This window comes from Mugil cephalus, chromosome 1, assembly GCF_022458985.1.
Source record: "Mugil cephalus isolate CIBA_MC_2020 chromosome 1, CIBA_Mcephalus_1.1, whole genome shotgun sequence".
Taxonomy (NCBI): Eukaryota; Metazoa; Chordata; class Actinopteri; order Mugiliformes; family Mugilidae; genus Mugil; species Mugil cephalus.
In genome coordinates this window covers 11,963,162-11,985,451 of record NC_061770.1, presented here as the reverse complement: position 1 = coordinate 11,985,451, position 22,290 = coordinate 11,963,162, and the positions used below count along the sequence as shown (strand labels likewise).

The following is a 22,290-nucleotide window of genomic DNA, read 5'->3' as shown; positions in this document are numbered from 1 at the left end:
AGTCAAATGTTTGAACACACCTTTTCATTGAAATCAGTGAGAAGGTGTGTCCGAAGCGTTTGACTGGTGGCGTGTAAATTAGAATACAACATTTTTGATCCATATATATAAACACATAAAGTATACGTGTGATAATGGATTTTTTTTTTTTCTACATAGCACATCCATTAGCGCTACGTAGAGGTACCCTAGTCCTGCAGCCTGCTCTATAAACTGTTGGTATTGGACTAGATGAGGTTTTCTGAGGAGGTGATCATGCTGGGTGGCACGGAGACCATAGCTAATCTCGTTACATGTGCCGGGGCCAGGACATCAGCGGCAGCTGTGGCTGCTGAAAGCTCTAGAAAGAAACGTGTGGTGCGCTACGAGTGCGTCAGATCTGCCGTATTCTCACACCGGTATACGCAACCAGATCCGGAGTAGAGTCCGTCCACACTACAGGAGGCGGTGCATTGGCTGTGTGTGCGCAGCCTTCCTTCTCAATTTTTTTTCGCAGCCCTTACAATTCTTTTTACAAGACTGTTTCAGCTGCGATAAAGAAGTTCGCTTCACGCCCAGACATGTAAGTAGCGGGGGTTAAGGCGAGGACCCAGACATGGTGCAGCCCGTTGTATCTGTATCTGTGTCTGTGTCTGTGTCTGTATCTGTAGTTGTATCTGTAGCTGAAGCTAGCTGCTAGCGTTGACAACATGCTTCTTGCCAGGGCGGGAGGTTGGCCTGGCCTCGGGGAACTGTGAATAGCGCTAACTCGATCCCTCACACGCCGGGAAAAGAGCACACTGCACCGTCACCCTGATTACAACAGGCCCGGTTGGCCCGCGTTAGGTGAAAAAGTGTGCTACAGTCCGCTATAGCTCGCTCAGTTGCACCGCATGGCTGGGCTAACCTAGCATAGTTAGCCTGGCTAGCAGTGTTAGCATTAGATTAGTATGAGATTTATGGGTAAGGATTGCGGCGCTATAAATGCAATCTGTGAGTGTTATGACGTAAAAATTATACATCTGCCCCTTGGCAGAGTTACAAAGAGCCTTAGAGTGGATTCATGAACACATTAATTAAACTTAGCCTTAGCTCCCATACAATGCATTGATAATTTGTAAGAGGATTTGTCTAATGAAAGCCTCTGAGCCAAGTGGTGATAAACATGCTGGTAGCGTCCATAATAACATGATATTTTTATTTTATTTCATCAATGAGCCGAAATGTATGCGTACTAAAACCTAGGTTGGTTTGTAACAATGAATGAACACCCAGTCCTCCACGTTCATCCGTTATGTAGTCAGATGATCTTGACATTTGGGTGGACCACACCAAGTCATCATCCCTGTCTGGTGGCATATTACTACCATCCAAGCCTTTCACCAGTTAAGATAATTATATTAATGTAGGAAATTTCAGGCTCACATAAATTAGTCTTGCGGCGCTTTAGCGTGCACAGATGTTTCACTTTTAATACTCTTGACACTGGATCACGCTGTAACTTGAAGCCCCATAGGAACCTGATACAAAGGCTTTTTGATGGCAAGCTGTTGCACCTGCAAGCTCACCAACTGCCACCAGAACTGGACCTTTATATTATGTGCTGTTTTTGTGTAAACCTACATGATCTCTATGGTTTTACAACAGCGTGATGTGTTTTATGTTACCAATAGCTTTGTTATAACTTCATGTTCTCTGCTTCTTCACAGGCATCCAGCAACTGCCAAGTGGTACGACAGGAGGGACTGCGTTTTTATAGAGTTCTATGTAGCAGACAGCAAAGATGTTAAAGTCAGTTTTGATAAAACAAAGTTTGGTTTCAGGTAGGTTTTTCCTCATGTTGACTCATAATAAACACATCATGCTGTATTTAACTGTTAATACCTTGTGGCACATTGTTGTTGGTTCCAGTCTGGCTTCATATGTTTGACATGTGAATTAAAGTAATGTTTTTTTCCCTACAGCTGTCTGGGAGGAACTGACAGTGTCAAGCATGAGAATGAAATAGAACTTTTTGAAGCTATCGAGGAGAATGTAAGTTGTACCGGGGCTATTATAATCCGAGTTGCTGATTGCATTTCACCAAATATTGACCAGGTGTGAGCTTATATTTCTGTCATTTTTTTTCCACTTTTCTACAGGAATCCAAACACAAACGCACAGATCGCTCAGTGTTGTGCTATCTACGAAAAGCACAGCCGGGTAAAGCGTGGCCAAGGCTAACGAAAGAGAAGGCTAAGGTGGGTTGTAAAAAATATATACACTGACACATTTATTAGATTTAAAAGACGATGTCCACTCTAAAGTTTAAATGTTAATAGTGTGGTGCAAGAAAGCTATGAAGAACACAAAAGATACATATACATCAAGTTGGTATTATTAAAAATGCTTGTCTTGTGTTTTAACAGCTGAGTTGGCTCAGTGTCGACTTCAACAACTGGAAAGACTGGGAGGATGACTCAGATGAGGAGATGGGCAACTTCGATCAATTCTCAGATGTAAGCACTTTGATCAGAGTGGATTAATTCATTCATTCACAATTGCCTTGACATTACTACTTTAAATTGTTGAATCAAAATGTCAGTGTCTCACCTAAAGAACAACAGAGGTGGGGGCTGCCCTGTTTCCGATTTGGGACTGTGGTTACAACGTGTGAAGTTGTTTCTTTTTCAAGTGGTAACATCAACCTTAATTCTGAACATTGTGAACACAATGCTATTTGAAGGAAACACATGTGTTGTGTTCTCTATTAACCCCTCTCCAACGCCACCCCCTCATCCAGACATGGTGACTTGTATCTCAATAAACAAAACTGCCAGTGGTCAAAAAGCCAAACTCGAGGCTTCCAAGAGTCAGTCCACGCACTTGCTGCCTTCAAATGTGGTTATAATTACCGCGCTCACGTGAACAAGTTTACCTGATAACTAGACATTTTTGGAGTAGTCTGCATTAACAAATTGTCACTAGTTTTGCTGACTATTTTAAACATGACAGAGGTGGATGGTGAAGTTAATCTAAGATAATTGAGTCCTATAGTTTCCTTCATAACTTCGTAATTTGTTTGAGGAGAAGGTTGATATTCCTAACAGCCTTGTCCTTTCATTGCACGTGTGTTTGCTAAATTGTTATCCAGTTATCTTGACAAACTGTGAGCCTCGGTGGCTCTAGACACCAAACGTTGCCTGGCAGCGGTGTTCTCACAACATAAGACTGATGTTACCACTTGGACACAGAGGAGCTTCCCATGCGTCCCATGTTGTAGCCACATAATGGATGGAGCATATGTCCACTTCTTCTCTATGGTCTTTGCAAAGACCCCGAGTACAGACATTTTATTGCATCCCTTCCAATTGATCTTGTAGAGAAATTCAACTTCAGTTTGTCGTTTTGTAAACTGTCCCACATTTGAATTGGCGATTAAATAACAGTTTTTTTTTTCTTAAATCTTTCAGATGATGAACAACATGGGAGGTGAAGATGACCTACCCGATCTAGATGGTGCAGATGATGTAAGAATTAGTTTTACTTCAATGACCTGATGTTAATCTGTGTCCATACAGGTTAATGTTGTTGTCTTGAAAACAAATGATGTCATTTTCAATCTCATCCATTCCTTTTTCATTCTTTTCTTTTCTAGGATGAATCTGCAGATAGTGATGACGAGAGTAAGTGTCTCTGAGCATTTGCACAAACTGCAGTTACAGCCGCTGTGTGTGATTTAGGGTTTCATGTTATTTCTGTTTCTCTTTCAGAATTGCCAGATTTGGAGTAGAAGACAGTAAGACTCTGGAAAGGAAATGGAAGAACAGAGAGAAAGAGGAATCTTAACAAATGTATATCTTGAAACTGAAGGCAGTGATAAACAACTGTACATACGAGTCAGTAGCCATATTTAAATCCATAGCCTCAGCTCCAAACTCTTGACCAATCAGTCCACTGAAGGTTGATATGCATGGTATTGTACAGAGCAGCTATCTCCACTTCCATTTACTGTACTGCACCTTTTGGGTATCTCGTTTTACTGTTAAATATTACAACTAAGCACATCTTATTTGTTGGAAAAACTGTATAGTTGTCCTCAACTGAGCAATACGTGGTAAGAGACAATTTCTTTCAACTGGATTGTGGTTTCAAAATAATTAGGCCCACTCATTCCCAATGTTGTGGTTTTAAGTTAGTCGAACAGTGTAGTTTATCTCATGAATTAAGAAAGTGATTAGATGCATTTACTGATTGGGTTCCTCTAAAGCCTTCCATGTGCTGTGAATTAGATATCCAGGAAGCCAGTCTTTGTTTCTGTAGCTTAACCTTCCAGCTTACATGTTTCCCTTTACTTCTCATTTAATGTTTGTAAAAAATTTGAAAAACTCTGAACTCATTGCTGAAATATTTGCATCTTCCCAGCGATCAACTGATGTACTTTGTTAATCTGACATGAATTCCACTTATTTCTCTCCTCACACCCACCTAACGTGCACACTCATGTTAGACTGCGGAAGCAAGGTGACATGTTTTGCAGCCGATAAAGAGGCTTGAAGCTCAGTTTGGGCCTCAGCATCGTGTGGTTTGTTACTCTCCTCCAGGTTCTTTCCGTTTGTTTATCTAGAGCCTCCCTCGTTGGCGAGGGAGCGTCGGGACGATACGGCGACGTGTAATGACCAAATTATATTTGCACTGTCAATAAAATGTAAGGGGAGACAAGTAATATTCAACTACAGTGGAAATTCTTTTTTTATTGTCTACATCTTTCTAATAAACTGTTTAAGAATCATTTGAAATGTTTTTTTTTTTTTTTTAAATTGCATGAAAAGAGTTTTTTTTTTCCTGAGATGGACCCACCAGAGTGGGTGAGTTTTAACCCACTGAAGACCATCGAAAAATTTTAAAAAGAACGCAAGTAATCTTGTTATAGATGTTTAAAAAAAAAAAAAAAAAACAACTGGTTGGTCTAACAGTGGACTATAATGCATATCAGCTTTAACTTACTGAGAGGTGTTTGGTTTATTTTTAAACAATAGAAACACTTCAGCTGCTGCTAATTATGGACGTTTTATAAATATTAGCTAGGTTATAGACTTGTGACAGAAAAGTGAAAACGGCAGTAGTATTGCACGACATTATACAGGTGAACTAAAATGGCCACCGGGTGTATTAACATATTTAAACTACTGCAAAGAAAGCTACAGCAGCCTACAGCTGTACCTTTGTGACAATGAGGTCTCAACATTTGTTACATTTAACATTTCCAGTGGCCCTTTAAAGAACAGTGCGATCGTCTAACTTGTGATATTCGCGATCAAATGGTTTTTGAGGCACGTGTTTAATTGAGGCAATCTTCCTTAAAATGGAGTATTGTTGCTGGAAGACGATTTGTGGCAGTATTAAAAGGCGGCGGGTCGGCGCTAGGACCTGGGAGCGTCCAGGCTCCTCCTCGGCCCAGTGTATTTGCATACTTCCTCTTCAGGCCTGATTTCCTCACGGACTCATTTACGAGAAGGCGACGCTAATATACAACACTACTAGTTTCCTGTTGTCACCTAAGAGCACGTTAAATTAAAAGCCTTGATCGCGAAGTCGTTGCGTACGTTAATGATTTGATAAAATAAAATAAAATAAATAATATATATATATATATATATATATTTTTTTAATTTTTTTTAACTTATTAGTGCGTATTAGTAATACTAATACAATTGCAATTATAGAAATCAGAATACTTTATTAATCCTTTAAGGAAATAGTTTTGTTGCTGTTGCTCCCGTAAACTGACAGTTACACGTTGGCAAATAGAATAAAAAGTAATATAAAAAAAACAAAAGTAAGATGCATAAAAAAACAAATATTACACAATCCTTCGTAATTATACAGAGGTAAATGGTTATAAATAAATTTAACTTTACTTCATAGTTTGAGTATTCTTTAATGTAAATTATTATTTGTGTAGAAAGTGTTATTGTTATTATAATGCATATATATAAAGAGTAGTTTGGGTTTATCGTTATGAATTTTTTATTTTTTTATTTTTTATAATTTTTCACTTTGTTTTTTCTCTCTTAAAGTAATTGGACCGGATGTGTGTGGTTATTGTTGGGATTTTGACACTGCTACTGTTCGCTCTGTTCTGTGATCATGGCTGCACTGGACCCCGCCAGCCATGTTTGCTAATTTAAAACCCAAAGCTTAGGGAATAGTTGTTTATTATTTATCACCGTGCCATCTTCACCCGCTAAGACGAAGGTTTGGGGCCATCTGCGCCTTCGCAGCCCGAGGACCGAAAGGTTTGAGTCGCTTTTAATTGAAATATCAGCGAAACTTTTGATGGTGGTAATGTGGGAGGATGATGCTCTGCAAAAAAAAATTGTCTGTGCGTGCAGCGTAAACAATGTAACTTCATCTGGCCGCTAGCTAAGGCTAGCCTGTGAACAAAAGAGAGCACGCCTCCATCTGTTAACAAGCGAGTCTGATGGGTGAGTTGATGTTAGTGATTAGAAACGGGCCGTTTTGGATTTATCTTCACTTTCGGTGCTCTCTGTAGACCTGATGGGCATCACGGGTCCAGACCAACGTGGTTGCGGTACCTGTACCTGGCTAGAAGCTACCATCGCAGCATAAGGACCGCTACCATTTAGCGTCTTAGCTAGCATCTGTTAGCCAGTTTCTATTGTGGTGATTTAGCTCAATAACCTTGGGACTGGAGCGGGGGTTGTTTTTTCCCCTCAAATGTTTACCAGATACCAAGAGCTCCTAATATCCAATTGTTGGTTTGAATTCGTATTTATTGTGGACGCTATCACAGTTTTAAAGTGAATTGTTGGCCTGGGAGCGCAGGCATTAGCCGACTAGGCTAATGCTATTGAGATGGCCTCGTTGAATTAGGAAATCAAGTCTCCTGGAGGGGGGACTTTTACACAGCTAACGGCCTGGTAAACACTCTCCCAGGCCTCGGAGTGCAAAATATTCTCCCTAATCCCTCCATTGTTAGTTGGCCGAGGCCGCCGGGTCTTGGTACAGCTGGTGTGTGTGTGTGTATATGTATGTGTGTGTGTGTGTGTATATGTATGTGTGTGTGTGTGTGTGTGGGCCGTACATTTATCTCGGTGAAACGAAGAGCCTGTGCTCGTATTAGCGTCGCCTCATCAGCGGTAATGATGAAGCTCCCGTGGTAATATTGCGGCTGTCCATTACACTCCATTACACATCATCACCATCATCATATGCCGCTGGCTGCGACATTTTGACGGCTGCCGAGCGAAATGGTGCTGTCACAAGCCGCAACTGCCAAAAGCATCGAGGATAGACATTTCGTGGAGGAAACAGCGGCGCTCATTACGTAGCGTCGACCGTCTCCACACTCGCATGTAAAGAAGTGAAAATGAAATGATGAATGCATTCGGTGTTGCGTATCCCGCTTAGCATTTTAACCCACTTTCACCGCTTCCCATACATAATGCCGGAGCTGAACGTAGCAGGGGTGGAATTTATTTATTTATTTGTTGTTCTTTCTCGTTTTTTTTTTTTTTTTTAGATGGACTCAAATAATCATTTCAACTATGGCACCCACTCCTCAGCAAACTCAGGACTGAAACTCTCCTCAGGGGATTCTCTTTATACTAACGGGTCCTCCATGAGTTTTCCTCAGCAGGGGAAGAGTGAGTATTTTAACCCTTATGTGGAAGTTAAATTTAGCCAGAGCTCTTATTTTAAAACTTTACTGATGTTATCTAATGTTCCTGTTTGTGTTGGACAGATATGAATGGCGAGATGAATGTGAATGGCGTCACTACTGTACTCGGGTCCAGTGGGCCTGGTTCCCACCCACCATCAGCTCCTTACCCACATATGAGCAACCACCACCAGAGCAGTATGGGCTACGACTACCTGTGGGGAGGGCACCCACAGTACAGTCCTGCCATGGGCGCCTCTCCGGGACACGGGATGCATCAGAAGCAGCCCACGCCCGGGATGGTGCAGCCTCAGTCACAGCACCACTTCCAGGGTCACGGACAGTACCAGCTGAACGGGGGGATAGAAAGCTCACACCAGAACCCCGCGACAGGCCCGGCAAACATGCCCCTTTCTGGGAGTCAGTACTGGAACAGGAGTAACCCTGGCCAACAGCAGATAGGTTATAATTCCCACGGCATGTACGGGACCTACCAGAGTCAGACGCATCCTGGGATTACACCGTCACAGCATCACCAGCAGCAGTCCATACAGCCGTCACATCAACCGTCGCAGCAGAACCTCCACTCCCACCGCAACCCACACCATCACCACCAGCAGCACCAGCAACCGCAGCATTATGGCATGATGCCTAATGGGATGCCCTACTACCAGCATCAGCCTCAGCACCCGTCCCTGCCATCTCCTCAGCAGCAGCAGCAGCAGCCGCAGCCCCAAGGCCAGGCTCAGATCATGCCCCCAGCTGCGCAGAATTTTACCCCTCCACGTGGCAGCCCGCAGCACCACAGTTTAGGCAGAGGGAGCACCGGTAGCCCTCTTCCTGTGGGGGTATCGGCACCAATATTGTCACCATCAACAGGACAAGACAGTGGATCTCCAAAGGGCCACAACAGGGATCACAGTCCCCATTCCAGTAGTGTGGGAATGTCTTCTCCAGTGCAAGGTGACTACCTTTGTCCTACCTGCTTAGCTCATTTTTTCCCGTTAGTCATTTATGTTTTTCCAGTTTGCCGTATGTTTGTTGTTTGTGCCCGGAGTTGCTTAGTTCTACATTATGATGGTACTGCACTACTGATGTCTGTCTGTGATTTCCTCATAACTACTACACAACTATTCTCCTCCTACTTAGCACTTCCTCCTTTTAACACCAGTACTTAAATAGTCAAAAGGTTGTCATTCCATGGCCATATCCCAGCTGATTGTCTCATAAAAATATGTCTTTCCCTGGTTGGCAACAGTTTTTTTTAATTGTACATGCATAAAATCATGTTGCTCAAGTACAGTTAGTTGTGAAATTTCCCAGTTTGGGATTAGTAAAGTATCTGTCTTTCTTAGCCTATTGCTTAGTGTTTAGATGCTACTGAGATTTGACCAGCAGGTGATGCTGTTTGACTGTGAGCCACATTACGTATAAAGTAATTGTCACATGGATGGTTTGCGAGGAAAGCTAATTTCTACTGATATATATTTTAACAACTACAGTATCAAATTTCACCCTCAGAGCGACTGTCACTTAACACTAAAATGATCTTTCCTCTTTCAGGGCATTCAAGGGAACCTGTCAAGGAGGTAGACACGAGCTATAATGGCAGTGAAAGGGCACCTGTTGCCCACAGGCTACCAAAGACTGACAGTTACCAATCCAAACCGTCTGCTGCTCACCTGGGCCCCCCAAGTGATTATCGTCAGCATTCTGAACAGCCAGCAGCTCAGCATCCAGGAATGGCCTCACCTGTCAGAGACCCAGTGGTTAGCCCACCTCCTCAATCGGTGTCATCTCTGCTCTCTGTGTCTTCATTAACTGCAGCAGCGTCAGCGTCTCCAACCATGGCCTCGACTCCACTCCGGGTCTCTGCGGCTCCTGCTTTCTCCGGATCCCCCACGTCCGCACCTGGTCCCCCGACACTTTCATCGGTTACTGTAGATTCGACCCCACCACAAATCTCAACACCTCCCAATCTGCCCTTTGCTTCATCTCCCGCTGCTTCACCCAGACTTACCACTCCTCCCCTGATGGTACAGGGCCTCAGGCCGCCCTCTTCTGCTGCCACAGACGTATCTCCTGTAGGATCCCAACATTTGTCAGCAGCTTCCTCCTTCTTGCCTGCATCACCCTCAAAGGTGGCAACACCTCTTTCTTCGACAGATGGTAGACCTGCAGCGGTTTCTTCAGTGCCTCCAGTCTCCTCTTCATCAAAGTCTGTGGTTCATCAAAGCCCTGGACCTCCTATAACCGTCTCCCCTCCCGCCGTCATGTCCATGTCCTCTCAGCCTTCATCCATCAAGTCTCTTGAGATGCAGACGGCTCAAGAGTCGAAGCCGCCGTCCTGCTTCACTGGTGGTTCTGAAGTCCATGAAAAGCCTGGACCCCCAAAGTTAATGTCTACTACTTCATCACCTGGTGGGGCTCCATCTCTTATTTCAGTACCGTCAACCTCACCCGGCTCTTCTTTATCATCATCAGCAACTTCTGCATCTGTGTCTAAAAGCCCTTCTATGGGCAGTTCATTTTGTGAACCAGAGCTCACACCCCATTGTCAGAAATACACTCCTCCAGCTGTTGAATTGGGTCTTTCAACTGCTTCTGCTGCACCATCTGCACCAGGAAGTTTGAACTTACCTTCTCTAGCAGCCCACGAAAGTCCTACAGTCCGACCTCTGTCTACCCTACCTCTTTTAACCACTCAAGCCTCCAGGACTGCACCCGTGTCCACCCCTCCTGCCTTGCCTCCTGTAATGGGTACGTCTTCTGGTGTGGTCCAAAGTCCTGATTCTGAGCAGAATCCTCCTAAATCGGAGCACCGCGGTCATAGCGAGGAGAGGAAAATGTTGGCGAGTAAAAGAAATGGAAAATCAGAAGAACACCAGCATGATACAGCGCCAATAAGAACATCACAAGTGGAAGTGAGTGATGCCGCTGGCAATTCCATGCAGACTCCAGTTGCTCCTGATCAAAAGCCCAAGAATAAACAAACAGATTTTGATAAGCACCACATGCAGAGCAGCATCATCTGGGATCCAGAGGACTCCCTGGAGGAAGGGACTCCGCTCAGAAACTCCCCACAGCTTAACAGCACAAGAGTAGAAAATCTGACGGATGAACAAAGTTTTGATAACACTTGTGACACCCCCTCTAGATTCAACGTCAGCTCCGTCTTGGAAAAGACCTCTCTCTTAGGAGGTGATAGCTCCTACGCAGGTGACTCCTCTCATTTTGACAACAGCTTTCACCCGAGAAAGAACATCTCTCAGTTTGACAGCACTTCCCAGGCTGAAGAGGAGCCCTCTACTACGCTCGACACCACTAGAGATACCAGCTGTTCTGTGGAAGACTCTAGAGGTGACACACTGGACTCCACCAGGGACGGGGAAACTACTGAGGCGGAAGAGACGGGGAGCAGTTTCCAAATAACTGGGGAATCCACGCTAGAGTCTTCTCTCAACAACACCTCTCAGCTCGAAGAGCCTCCAGTGGACTCGAGCGATGTGTCCAACTCTCGCTCATACGTGTCATCTTATTCAGGTCGTCAAGGTACGTTGATGTTTTTGTTTAGCAGTTTTCTTTAGTAAGTTTGTCTTTATTTCTGTGTTCTTCGGACACAATTTAATGTCGTTTCTTCTCAGGACCTGAAGCAGAGTGGGAGACCAGAGGACACGATGCACCAGACTCAGCTGGACACATTAATATTAAGACCACTGCTGATGAGGTAATGACGCCCCCGAGTTTCAGGATGAGAGATGAGAACTTCATCGCCTTCACTACCCCAGCAGAGAGCCCTGCTGTACACCCACTCCAACCAGTAACTGACCAGGCTGTGGCAGCTGCTGCAGGGCATCTGAAAACCCCAGGGAAACCACGCAAACCTCGAGAAACAAAGGCAATATGGATAAAAACCACAGGTATTTAATGGTCTCATTGCAGCAAAATGTTACCTGAGAAGATTATTCAATTTTATCTGAAACCTATTTTTGTCTTCTTTTTTTATTCTAAGCTCCAGAGGCGACCCAGCGCAAGCCTCGGGCACGAACCCCTAAAGTGGAGAAGACAAAGGCAGACGAAGAAGGCGCTAAAGAGGAGGCACCTAAGGGCAGAAAGAGGAAGAAGTCTCTCAAGGACGATGTCAAAGGAACACCAGATGCATCCGGGGAGGCCGGTCTTCCTACGGGAGAAGTTGATCCAATAACGGCCGCAATTGAAGCCGTTCTGGCCAACGCATCAGCTATGAGCACAGCACTTGAGAAACCCAAGAAAGCAAAAAGGGCCAAGAAACAAGACCAAGAAGGAAACGTGGTCAAAACAAAGAAACAAGATGCAGATGCAACGGCTGAAGACGGTGATGAAAACGATGACGACAGCTCCACTGCAGGTAATGAAGGTCACTAGCTGTGTCAGACGTGTCATTAGCCGGTGGTAGTTTGATGCTAATTCCAGTTGTGTGCGCATTTTCTTGAACAGGTGAATCTAACAGACGGAGGGTCGCGACAGAGGACCAGGTCCAGATCCCTCTGATGCACGGGTAATGAGTCACACTTCACTGGAGCTTTTAATCACATCATTTTATACACATTTGTTTTAATTCCTGTTCGAAGTTGTTGTTTTTTTTTTTTTTGCAAACACTTTCAAATTCATTGTAGAGATCACAGTCTGTTAGTTGAAGATTTACGGGAAAATCAAACCATCCAAGTGTGTGCTAAGCTGTAACAACATCAGCCTCCAGAGCATCGCACTGCGTCTCCGTATTTTGTCTTGCATCATATTTCTGAGCACTTGAGAGCTGCTGTTCAATCAGTCCCAATCAGTCAATAGGGTAACATTAACGTCCTCTGTCCCCTGCCAGCTTTCTCTCTTTGCATCTGTCTTCTGTGTTTCCGAATCCTTCAGCTCAGACAAAGGCGCAGTGCAGTGAAATCCATCACATCTGACCTATATTTATTCTCACTTTTGAATATTAATCAGACTCTTCTTTTGGCAAACTCTTCAGTTTAGGTAAAGATAGGTAACCCAACAAGTGAGCATCGAATCCACTGCCTAACAGTAAATGCTCTTTGGAGATGATAAAAGTTTTCGCTAGTCTGTGTATCTCTAAATGTTTAAAAGTGTTTTCATATTGCTTTACAATGAATATACGACAACAATGGATCTCTGTGGCTCACAATAATGGACGAGATCCGCCCTCAGATCACGCACACAACCAGTACAATAAATTCATTGTCTTTTCATGGGACTGGTCAACAATAAGAAAATATCTTAAAAGTTATGAAACATAACCTGCAACTCTCTTAACTGTAGTTGGAAGAGGGAGATTCGCGTGAAGAAAATGGAGAACAGGATGAAGGGCGAAACCTGGTACTACACTCCATGTGGGAGGAGGATGAAGCAGTTCCCAGAAATAGTCAAGGTGAATATCTCTGGTTATAAAACTGACCCCGAATGATCTTTTCCAGTGTTGGAACCGCTGTCTTGTCGTAGATTATCTTTTACGAGTTGCTCAATTTGCTCATCCTGCCTGATTGTGTCATGCAGTACTTGAAGAGACACGCAGACAGCGTCGTCACCAGAGAACACTTCAGTTTCAGCCCACGTATGCCGGTTGGAGACTTCTATGAAGAGAGAGAAACGTCAGAGGTCTGTACATTCTTCAAAATATAATAAATAAAGCAAAATTATTAACATTGAGGAATCTGGCTAAACGCCGCCGCACAGTTAAACTCATCGTTTTCATTACATCCATAAAATAATCGGCAGGGTGTGAAGTGGGTCCTCTTGGCTAATGAGGAGGTTCCCTCTATGATCATGGCCATCACCGGTCGGCGTGGTCGACCTCCAAACCCTGACAAAGAGAAACCTCGCAGGGTTCGTGGTGTGAAGGGGGCAGCGCGGCGCCCGGGTAGACCTCCCAAAACCAAGATGATCGACCTCCTCAGCAAAGTCGACGCCAAGCTGCTGAAGCGACTCGAGGCCAAGGGTGAGGATTTGTGTGTATGTCAGGATGACATTTGAATTGTGTTAACATCATATGTCGTCTTTGGATGTGCACTGAAGTTATTGTTTTTTTTTGTTTTTTTTTTTCCATAGAAGCCCTCACTGAAGAGGAAAAAGAGAAGCTTGCAAAAATCAAAAAGAAAATGAAGAGAAAGGTATGTAGTCCGTATTAGTTGTAACGTTCATCTGTTTGTCCGTTACACCTCTTTCTGAATCTGTTGTTGTCTCCTTTTAAGGCACGAATGAAGAGAAGGGAGGACGCCAAGATCAAGAAGATGAAACTGGAAAAGAAGAAAGCCAAGGTAGAGGGAAAAAAAAAGATTAATCACGAGTGTCCCCAGCTCTACTACTCTTTTCGCCACCTGAACTTTCTTTCCCCTGTGATTTTTAGCTGGAGCAAGAGGCCAAACAACTCGAGGTTAAGACCGAAGCAACAGATGTGACGACCTCGCAGGTAACTCAGCCGGCCTCCGAGTCTGCGGCAGAGCCCAAGAAGCCCGGCCGCAGGAGGTCAGTCAAGGTTGAGGTCCCTCCACCAGTACAACAGACAGATGGGGAGAGGATAGCCCAGGGTAAGAGAGTACTGGGCGCTCGGAGTAAAGCCAAGGCTCTGGCTAAAGCCCAAGCTGAGGCAGAGGCAGCTGCTCAGGCCGCTGCGGCGGCTAAGAGGGCGGCGGAGCGGAGAGCGCAGGCCCAGAGACGCCTGGAGGAGCGGAAAAGGCAGCAGTTGATCGCAGAGGAGCTGAAGAAGCCCACTGAAGACATGTGTCTCACAGACCACAAAGTGAGTTTCAACTTAACCACCGTTAAAAGTGTGATTTCAGCTCTTCACTCGTCGTCATCATGACTTTTTAACTCTATCTTCACCAGCCCCTGCCAGACCTGTCCCGCATCCCTGGAGTGGTTCTTTCCGGTACAGCTTTTGCTCACTGCCTAGTTGTGGTAGAGTTCCTACATGCTTATGGCAAAGTGATCGGCCTGAACATTCCCAAGGACATCCCCAGTCTCTCCACCCTGCAAGAAGGCCTCTTGGGGCTGGGTGACAGCCAGGGAGAGGTTCAGGACCTGCTGATAAAGCTGGTGGAGGCTGCACTGCATGATCCAGGCCTGCCGTCATATTATCAGGTGCATGCTCGAGCATTTGCTCTCTTAAAGCATTTATTCAGTCAGTCGATAAGCCCTTTAATCTGTATTTGGGTTAATCTTCATCTTCCCGTCCAACTTTTCAGTCGGTAAAGATTCTTGGGGACAAGCTGGTTGAGTTGGAGCTGACCCGCAGCACGGTGTCAGAAGTACTTCGCATCTTCCTGGAGTCTCATGGTTATGAGACGGAGGTGTGCAACACGCTGCGGACCAAAACGTTCCACGCCCTGCCTCCAGACACTAAGGCGGCCATCCTGGCTTTTTTGGTGGAAGAGCTCAACAGCAGCAACATTGTGACTAGGTTAGACAACGAGGATTATTTATTTCTGATCTTGAATCATGCCACATTGCTGTTACTTCATATATGTGAGTGTATGTGTCTTTTTTTTTTTTTTACAGTGACATTGACAACACATTGGAAAACATGACAACCTACAGGAAGAACAAGTGGATCATTGAGGGGAAACTGCGCAAGTAAGATCTTGGTTCTCTCTTTATAATACAGAATAATTACAGATTCCACAGATCTGCTTTCCCCTGAAGTCACGTTACATGCTGATCTTCAATGTTTTTCCTCCTACCAGACTGAAGGTGGTGCTAGCACGTCGTACAGGGCGCTCAGAGGAAGAGCTGTGTTTCGAAGAGAGGAGGCGCAGCGCCAGAGTAGCTGAGGAAGAGAACCTCAGCCTGGAGGAGAGCGGGCTAGTCCTGGAGAGAGGAAACCGTCGTGCACGCAAAGAAGAACCCAAACTCAGTGATGTAAGTATCTTCTCTAGTCTTTGTTTGTTTTAGAGTTACAGCAGGATCATTCCTACATTTTATTATAATTTCTTTCTTTGTCGCTACAGACTGAAAGCCCTACCAATGCCAGCATTCCAGAGCTTGAAAGGCAGATAGATAAGCTAACCAAGGTGAGGCAGTCACTACACCGGCACAGCGCTATAATCAGTCTTGTGACTTTATGTTGAATGCTGTGTTTTCTTGTGAACCTCCACAGCGCCAAGCATTTTTCCGCAAAAAGCTGCTACAGTCTTCTCATTCCATGCGAGCCGTGTTGCTCGGTCAGGACCGGTACAGGCGCAGATACTTGGCCCTACCTCACCTCGGAGGAGTTCTAGTGGAGGGACCAGAAGAACTGCTCAGTCAGTCTATATATATATATATATATTTTTTTTTTTTTTTTTTTTTTTTTTATCATTTGCAAACGCTTGTTTGTTTCTGTTTCAATCAACTTTTTCCATTTCCACATCTGTCTTACAGATTCAGGAGATGTCCTTGTAGCAGAGGTGCCTGTTACCTTCCTCAAAAAAGAGCCCAAAGTTGAGGAGATCCCGACTCCAACCACCCCCCCTTCTACTCTGCCTTCCTCTCCTTCCTCTGCCACACCGGGCCAGACCCAGAGCTTTCCACCAGAGGAAGACCCCCTCCCCGGCACCGCATCCCTCATGAGCAGGCCCAGAGGACGTGGACGCCCCCGCAAAATCAAACCTGAAGTTGAGCTTCACCTCCGCACTGCAAAGATTCGGCGTCGCCGTCGAAGTAGCATCAGGTCTGGGAGCGAAGAGGGGCCGGGGTCACCGAACGGCGGCACGCAAGACCTCACGCAAGCTGCTTTCCAGAGCTGGCTCAGCCAGTCGCAGGAAGCGGTGACCAACGGCACGTGCTCAGCGGCGGGGGAAGCTCCAGAGGGTAACCGACCAGAGGAGAGCGTAAAGGAGATGGCAGAGAAACAGGGACAGTGGTTCAACCTGCTCCCCAAACAACCGTGTGATGACAGCTCTCTCGCTGAGCCGCAGATTCCCACCTCACCCCGCTCCCCCCCTAAACTCCTCCCTCAGATCAATGCACTCATTGCTCCTCTGATGCAGGTTTGTAAACCGTAAACACATTTTATTGTGCTGTAGTTCAGTTTGTGCGACGTGAACTTAAACAATCTCTTCCCTCTCCTCAGCCGGACCCACTCATGCCTGGCCTGGCTCCTGCTGACCCTGTGACCCCAGCAGCCCCTCAGGAGGAAGCTCCTCCCACCAGCCCTGCTCAGGCTGTCCCTGCCTGTTCTCCGTCGGCAAACCCTCAGCTTCTTCCAGCTCCAGTTCCCCCTGCGCCGGCCGCTCCCGCTACACCTGTCAGGGCGGTTCGCAGGCGGAGGAGAGGCAGCAGAGGCAGCAGTCCCGCCCGCAGAGGGCCACGAGGATCTGCGGCCAAGCGCCGCGGCCGCCCACCCAACTCAGTTTTCCAGGAGCTTGAACAACAGTACTTCACACAAATGGTGGCCAAGCCCATACCAGCATGTAAGTTGTGAGCCTGACGGTCTGAGAGATGTTCACATTTATTTGACTGCATTGAACATTCCTTAACGACATGGTGAGAATTAAATGAGCCAGAACTAAATATCTAAAACAAAAGCAGCTGGTTTGAGTGTGTTTCAGTAGCTTCCTTATTTTTACTCAGCCGAGAATGAATTCTGAACTACAAATTTGCTTTTATTCATCTTGTTTTGCTTCGCGTAAGATATATTTGATCTGTTTTTCATTAAGAGTATCTTAAGACTGGGCCTCTACAATATTCTAAAGACGACACATTTCTTTCTTGTGTTTAATGTGCTGTGTCATGTTTATAATAATGTGTTTATTCTCCAGCGATGGTGCGTGGCTGGTGGTGGATCAAGGATCCAGAGGAGCTCTACAGCACCTTACAGGCCCTCCACCCAAGGGGCATCAGGGAGAAGGTCCTCCATAAGCATTTGGCCAAACACATGGAGAGCTTAGCCGAGATGTGCACCAAACCTATCGACGGTGAGTGTTGTTAAGTGCATCACTGTGCTTCATCAGCTCATTCGGTTTCACCGGTTCTCCTCTACAGATTTTTCCTTCTGTCTTTTCCAAACAGACCCAATATTTGAGTTGAAGGCCGAGGAGAAGGATGTGTTGCTGGAGGCTCTGCAGCAGCCCTGGCAAGTGCAGGAGAAAGTAATGGAGACGGACATCAGTGCCCTGCAGTGGGTGGAGGACCTGGAGCAGCGCGTGATTGCTTCTGACCTCCATCTCAAGGTGCAGAATCACAACATGACTCGTAGCTGTCAAAGTAACATTGAAAGTGTCGTTATTCTTGAAACTACACATGAAAATGGTGTGTGTTTTATTTTAAACAAAAAAAAAAGGCAAACCGCAAGAAATGTTCACGTAGTTATTTGCTTCTTGTGTTTCTTCAAGGCTGCTCCACAGAGCGCAGTGAATGATGCTGAAACAAACACAGAGACGCCGCTGGCAGAATTCCAGGTAAAACCCCCGGTGAAACATTTCCTGACATGACTTTAAGCCTGTTGTTGTGTTTCTAAGTCCTCTCGCTCACGTACCTTGGCTCCATCCTCTGTCTTCGTCTCAGCCCTACACGATCCCGGACCCAGACTCCACACGCGATGACCTCCAATACTACGAACATGATGCGGACCCGCGTGACGACTGGATCGTGCGGACCAAAAAGGAGTGGTCTGGCTTGCCTCGCATCGCCACGCACCCGCTGGACCTGGCCGTGCTGCGGCTGTCCAACCTGGAGCGCAACATCGAGAGGCGCTACCTGAAGGAGCCGCTCTGGAACCCAGCTGAAGTGATGCGCCTCGCTCCCCTCACCCCTACACCTGGAGAAGAACATCCCATGGATGTCATCAGGTGACAAAGACGACCTGGGTTTTCAGTGCTCGGGATGAACATGTTATTTATATATATGAGTGTTAAATACATTTTAAATGATCTTTCCTTCCAGTCTGGAAAGCGAAATCACCTCCCGACTACGAACGTGGCGGCAGGCGCTAGATCGCTGCCGCAGCGCGCCCCAGCTCTGTCTGTGTTTGCTGCAGCTGGAAAAGGCCATAGCTTGGGAAAGATCCGTCACTAAAGTGGTAAGAAGTCTCACAACTGCCTGGTCAGATTGTGAACTTGGATTTCAGAGTCGTCACTTTCAGGATGACCTCTCTGTGATCTCTCTTTTTACAGACTTGCCAGGTGTGCAGGAAGGGAGACAATGACGAGTGCCTGCTGCTGTGTGACGGCTGCGATCGCGGCTGCCACATGTACTGTCTGAGGCCCAAAATCACCCAGGTGCCAGAGGGAGACTGGTTTTGTCCAACCTGCGTTGGAAAGGTCAGAACCCGTCCTGTGATTCTTTATTTCACACAAAGCTAAATTAGCTCGAATGTTTTGAATCTAAGAGCATTTTCCAGAATTGCGTTCCCCGCTGCGTTTTATTTCTAAATTGCTTTGGTCTGTCGTCTTTAGGATGAATGCGATTCCCCGGGCTCATCCCAAAAGCGCACCAGGATGAAAAAGAGGCGATACGAAGACGAGAGCTCTGAAGATGAGATGATGACGACGACGACGGCGGCGACGAGGCGCAGTGGCGGCATGACAACACGGCACAAGGAGCCGGCGGCACCGTCCTCGTCGTCCCGTTTCTCCGGAGAAGGAGGCGGCTCAAAGCGGCGCCGCATGATGACACGCAACCAACCAGACCTCACCTTCTGCGAGTGAGTCCTGCCTTCAAACACACGATGAGTTCATTAATTCCACATAAACTGATTTTTAAACGAGCGACTTTCGCATGTCGCGGTGGAATCGTGTTAATGGTGTCGATTTAATTTCCTGCCAGGATCATTTTAATGGAGATGGAGTCTCATGCGGATGCGTGGCCGTTCCTTGAACCCGTCAACCCCAGACTGGTGCCAGGCTACCGGCGCATCATCAAAAATCCAATGGACTTCCTCACCATGAGAGAGAGGCTGCTGCAGGGAGGGTAAGAGCCCATCGCGCTTCACGTCTCATTTATAAACCGACCGTCTTAAAAGTGGTCTGACAATTATTTTTTTTATTATCATTTTAAAATGAACTTCTGAAATGGGGAAAAGGTCACATGACCTTTGCAGAAATGCCAAAAGAAAAGTAAAAGAGAAGAAGCATCACTGTTCTCACGCCTCATTCTTACACTGTTACACAAATGCTTGAAAAGATAAGAGGATTTTGCACAGACATCTCCTCCACACTGTTACAACATTTACAGTGTTTTATTGAGCCCCATTAAGGTGAATGCCCTCATTTTACCAAATAGATTTTAAAAAAACGTTTCAAGTGGGTAATAGGAAAAACTGTAGAACTAACAACACCTGTACAAACACACAAATATTCAACAATATTCAATAGACAGCTGCGACATATCATTAGAGGTCTAATATAAACTTGTGCTTAAGTGTAAACTACACAAATTGCTTGTGATTTAGCGTCATTGTTAATTCTACCGTACTCAGTACAGGTTCCTTCTCCATTGTCTCATATTTTCGTCCCTAATACTGGTTCTTGGCATCTGTCAGTTCCTGCTGCTGATCGGTCCCTTTGTGGTAACTTTTGTGTTCTTCGTCTTCGTCTCACTCAGGTACTGCAGCTGTGAGGAGTTTGCGGCGGACGCTCAGCTCGTCTTCAACAACTGTGAGCTCTTCAACGAGGACACGTCGGAGGTGGGAATGGCCGGACACTCCATGAGGCGCTTCTTTGAGAGCCGCTGGGCGGAGTTCTACTCAAACAAGGACAAATAGGAGCCTGCGACGATCCACCCTGATGGTGGGGCTGTAGACTGTTGGTGCTGTCACCGTCCCAGTCACACACTCTCCATTACTGCTAAGACTCCCTGGAGGTTCTTCCAGCTACGTGTACTCTCTCATGTATAGGTATATATGTATAGATTTTGGCTATTTGTCTGTTATCGTTTCCTCTACCGGCCTAATCTTTTCTACAGGCCCACAGCTGAACTGGCTTGAACTCGTACCCATTCCCTGTCTCAGAGAGTGAGAACACGTCTCTCTTCACCTTCCATGTCTCGTCATCTTCACCTCAGCACCTCATCTGTCTTTCCTGTCACGTCCTCTCACAAGCCCCATGTCGTAGCGAGGCCTTTGCTCGAGCTCTGCTGTGGGGCTCACGACGCGGTCTCAGGCCTCGCGTATCATGGCTCTCAGGCTCGTACTGAAGGTCACGGGCTGATCACGCCATCACAGCCTAACCCGCCACGTACCGGACCCGCTTGGCGCCGCTCAACGACAGAATGGATCAAAACTCTTCACAGAGCTCGGGCCATTTCTTACCTGTTCATTGGAAATGTAATGTACCGTGGTCTTATGCCTAGAAGTAATTTTTTTGCTCAATATATTTTTATTATATATTCTATATATAAATATATATAAAGATTACAATAGCTGGGATTATTTAATAGCAATAGCTTGTAGTGAATGTGTACAGATTACCATATAGAGATGTCTAGACGATTTATGAAAAGGCCAGTTAAACTAAAAGGAATCTGTTCTTGGACTTTCACGCGTAGACATCGTATAACCTCCACTTAAAGACACACACTGAAACACCTTTCACCAACACACACAAACATGCACACAGTCTCACAAACACACACACACACACACACCTTCTGCTGCTGTCTGAAAGACACTGGTTTCTGAAACTGGAGGATTTTTAGCGTCGGTTAGTCGGACGTAGACTCTCATATTTCACTGTCCTTCTTCCTGTTAAGAGCAAACGTTCACCTGATCTCTGTCGCAGACTGCGTACAACCAAAAAGAAGTCTGCGTCAGAGTGACCCCCGCCGAAGGTTTGCTCTAACGCTGTAATCGTCACTGATAGGTCTGTCGAACGTTACTGCATGTCTGACAAAGTCTGCAGCTTCAAGTCTGCAGTTTAGCAACTTGTTCCGTGTTTAAAATTACAGTCACTCCTCTGTTTGTCTGTAGCTCGTCTGACCAGATGAAAACCTCTCAAAGTGGCTACATTAGACTGAGATCCACTCATTTTAAGGACTAGAAGTGCAAAGGAGCTCTGCAAATGAAGTACCGGGCACGTTGCTGCCTGGTTTTCCGTCTTACATTCCTTTTTATTGTTTTGTTTTTTTTTTTGTTTTTTTTTTAAATTGTGCTGTACAAGGGCCAATGTACAACGTTGCACGGCATGGTTGGTTGTGCTATGAAGGCGACAGGATGACTCTCTAGTCTGGGTTTTATTTAAACTTGTTTCTTACACTGAACTCAAATCCGTTGATAGGAAATGAACTCTGAGGTTCCTTATTACACTTAAAGGGACGAGACGTTTTTTTCAGAAAAGAAAAAAAAAATAGACATGAAAACCAAACGTGGTGTTAAGTGAATTTTTAATAATGTACAGTTTTGGTGACTTTAAATTTGTTCCTTTATATTTTTAGGACCAATTCATCATTTTTAAGAGGAGGTATTACAAGACTCTGTTGTATTAAGGTGATGTAACACGTGTGCATCTGTAGAATGTACTGTGAGTTGAATAAAAATCACATCTAGTAGAGAGTACTCGTTATTGCATCTGTTTTTCCCCTCATTTCTGTCTCTCCTGGTTCTCCCAGACGTTGGGTTTCTTTCAAGTGCTGTCATGTCTTGCAATAGTTGGTGTGTGAATCATAGACTGAATATGAAGTCATCCATA

At 45.5% G+C, this 22,290-nt stretch overlaps 2 protein-coding genes across 3 annotated transcripts; both read left to right on the top strand.

Moving 5' to 3' along the window:
* Positions 1-367: 367 nt before the first annotated feature.
* On the top strand, positions 368-4,750 carry ptges3b (prostaglandin E synthase 3b (cytosolic)). Its single transcript, XM_047606306.1, has 8 exons — positions 368-562; positions 1,689-1,802; positions 1,944-2,013; positions 2,121-2,219; positions 2,388-2,477; positions 3,432-3,488; positions 3,617-3,644; positions 3,732-4,750. Coding segments are annotated over exons 1-8 (480 nt in total). The 5' UTR covers positions 368-560; the 3' UTR covers positions 3,752-4,750.
* Positions 4,751-6,053: 1,303 nt separating this feature from the next.
* Positions 6,054-22,154, top strand: baz2a (bromodomain adjacent to zinc finger domain, 2A). Of its 2 annotated transcripts, none has more exons than XM_047582245.1 (30): positions 6,054-6,257; positions 7,505-7,628; positions 7,727-8,605; positions 9,206-11,194; positions 11,287-11,562; positions 11,655-12,029; positions 12,119-12,179; positions 12,953-13,061; positions 13,187-13,288; positions 13,409-13,628; positions 13,739-13,800; positions 13,882-13,947; positions 14,037-14,429; positions 14,516-14,770; positions 14,875-15,089; positions 15,188-15,262; positions 15,373-15,547; positions 15,637-15,699; positions 15,786-15,930; positions 16,049-16,656; positions 16,740-17,079; positions 17,428-17,583; positions 17,678-17,838; positions 18,001-18,066; positions 18,173-18,456; positions 18,551-18,686; positions 18,781-18,927; positions 19,063-19,310; positions 19,433-19,576; positions 20,210-22,154. In XM_047582245.1, exons 2-30 carry the CDS (start codon positions 7,505-7,507, stop codon positions 20,367-20,369), a joined length of 8,034 nt encoding a protein of 2,677 aa, XP_047438201.1. In that variant the 5' UTR covers positions 6,054-6,257; the 3' UTR covers positions 20,370-22,154. The 2 variants fall into 2 exon arrangements, with proteins under 2 accessions (XP_047438201.1, XP_047438210.1); XM_047582254.1 differs by lacking the exon at positions 6,054-6,257 and adding an exon at positions 6,345-6,446.
* Positions 22,155-22,290: the final 136 nt, after the last annotated feature.

What these genes read in the sequence shown, in the direction of transcription:
- ptges3b (XM_047606306.1), top strand. An exon ending in TTGAAGCTATCGAGGAGAAT is followed by an intron (nt 2,014 to 2,120) that starts GTAAGTTGTACC and finishes ACTTTTCTACAG; the next exon opens with GAATCCAAACACAAACGCAC. An exon ending in TAACGAAAGAGAAGGCTAAG is followed by an intron (nt 2,220 to 2,387) that starts GTGGGTTGTAAA and finishes GTGTTTTAACAG; the next exon opens with CTGAGTTGGCTCAGTGTCGA.
- baz2a (XM_047582245.1), top strand. Translation starts at nt 7,505, where the DNA reads ATGGACTCAAATAATCATTTCAACTATGGCACCCACTCCTCAGCAAAC. An exon ending in AATATGGATAAAAACCACAG is followed by an intron (nt 11,563 to 11,654) that starts GTATTTAATGGT and finishes TTTTATTCTAAG; the next exon opens with CTCCAGAGGCGACCCAGCGC. An exon ending in AAGAACCCAAACTCAGTGAT is followed by an intron (nt 15,548 to 15,636) that starts GTAAGTATCTTC and finishes TTGTCGCTACAG; the next exon opens with ACTGAAAGCCCTACCAATGC.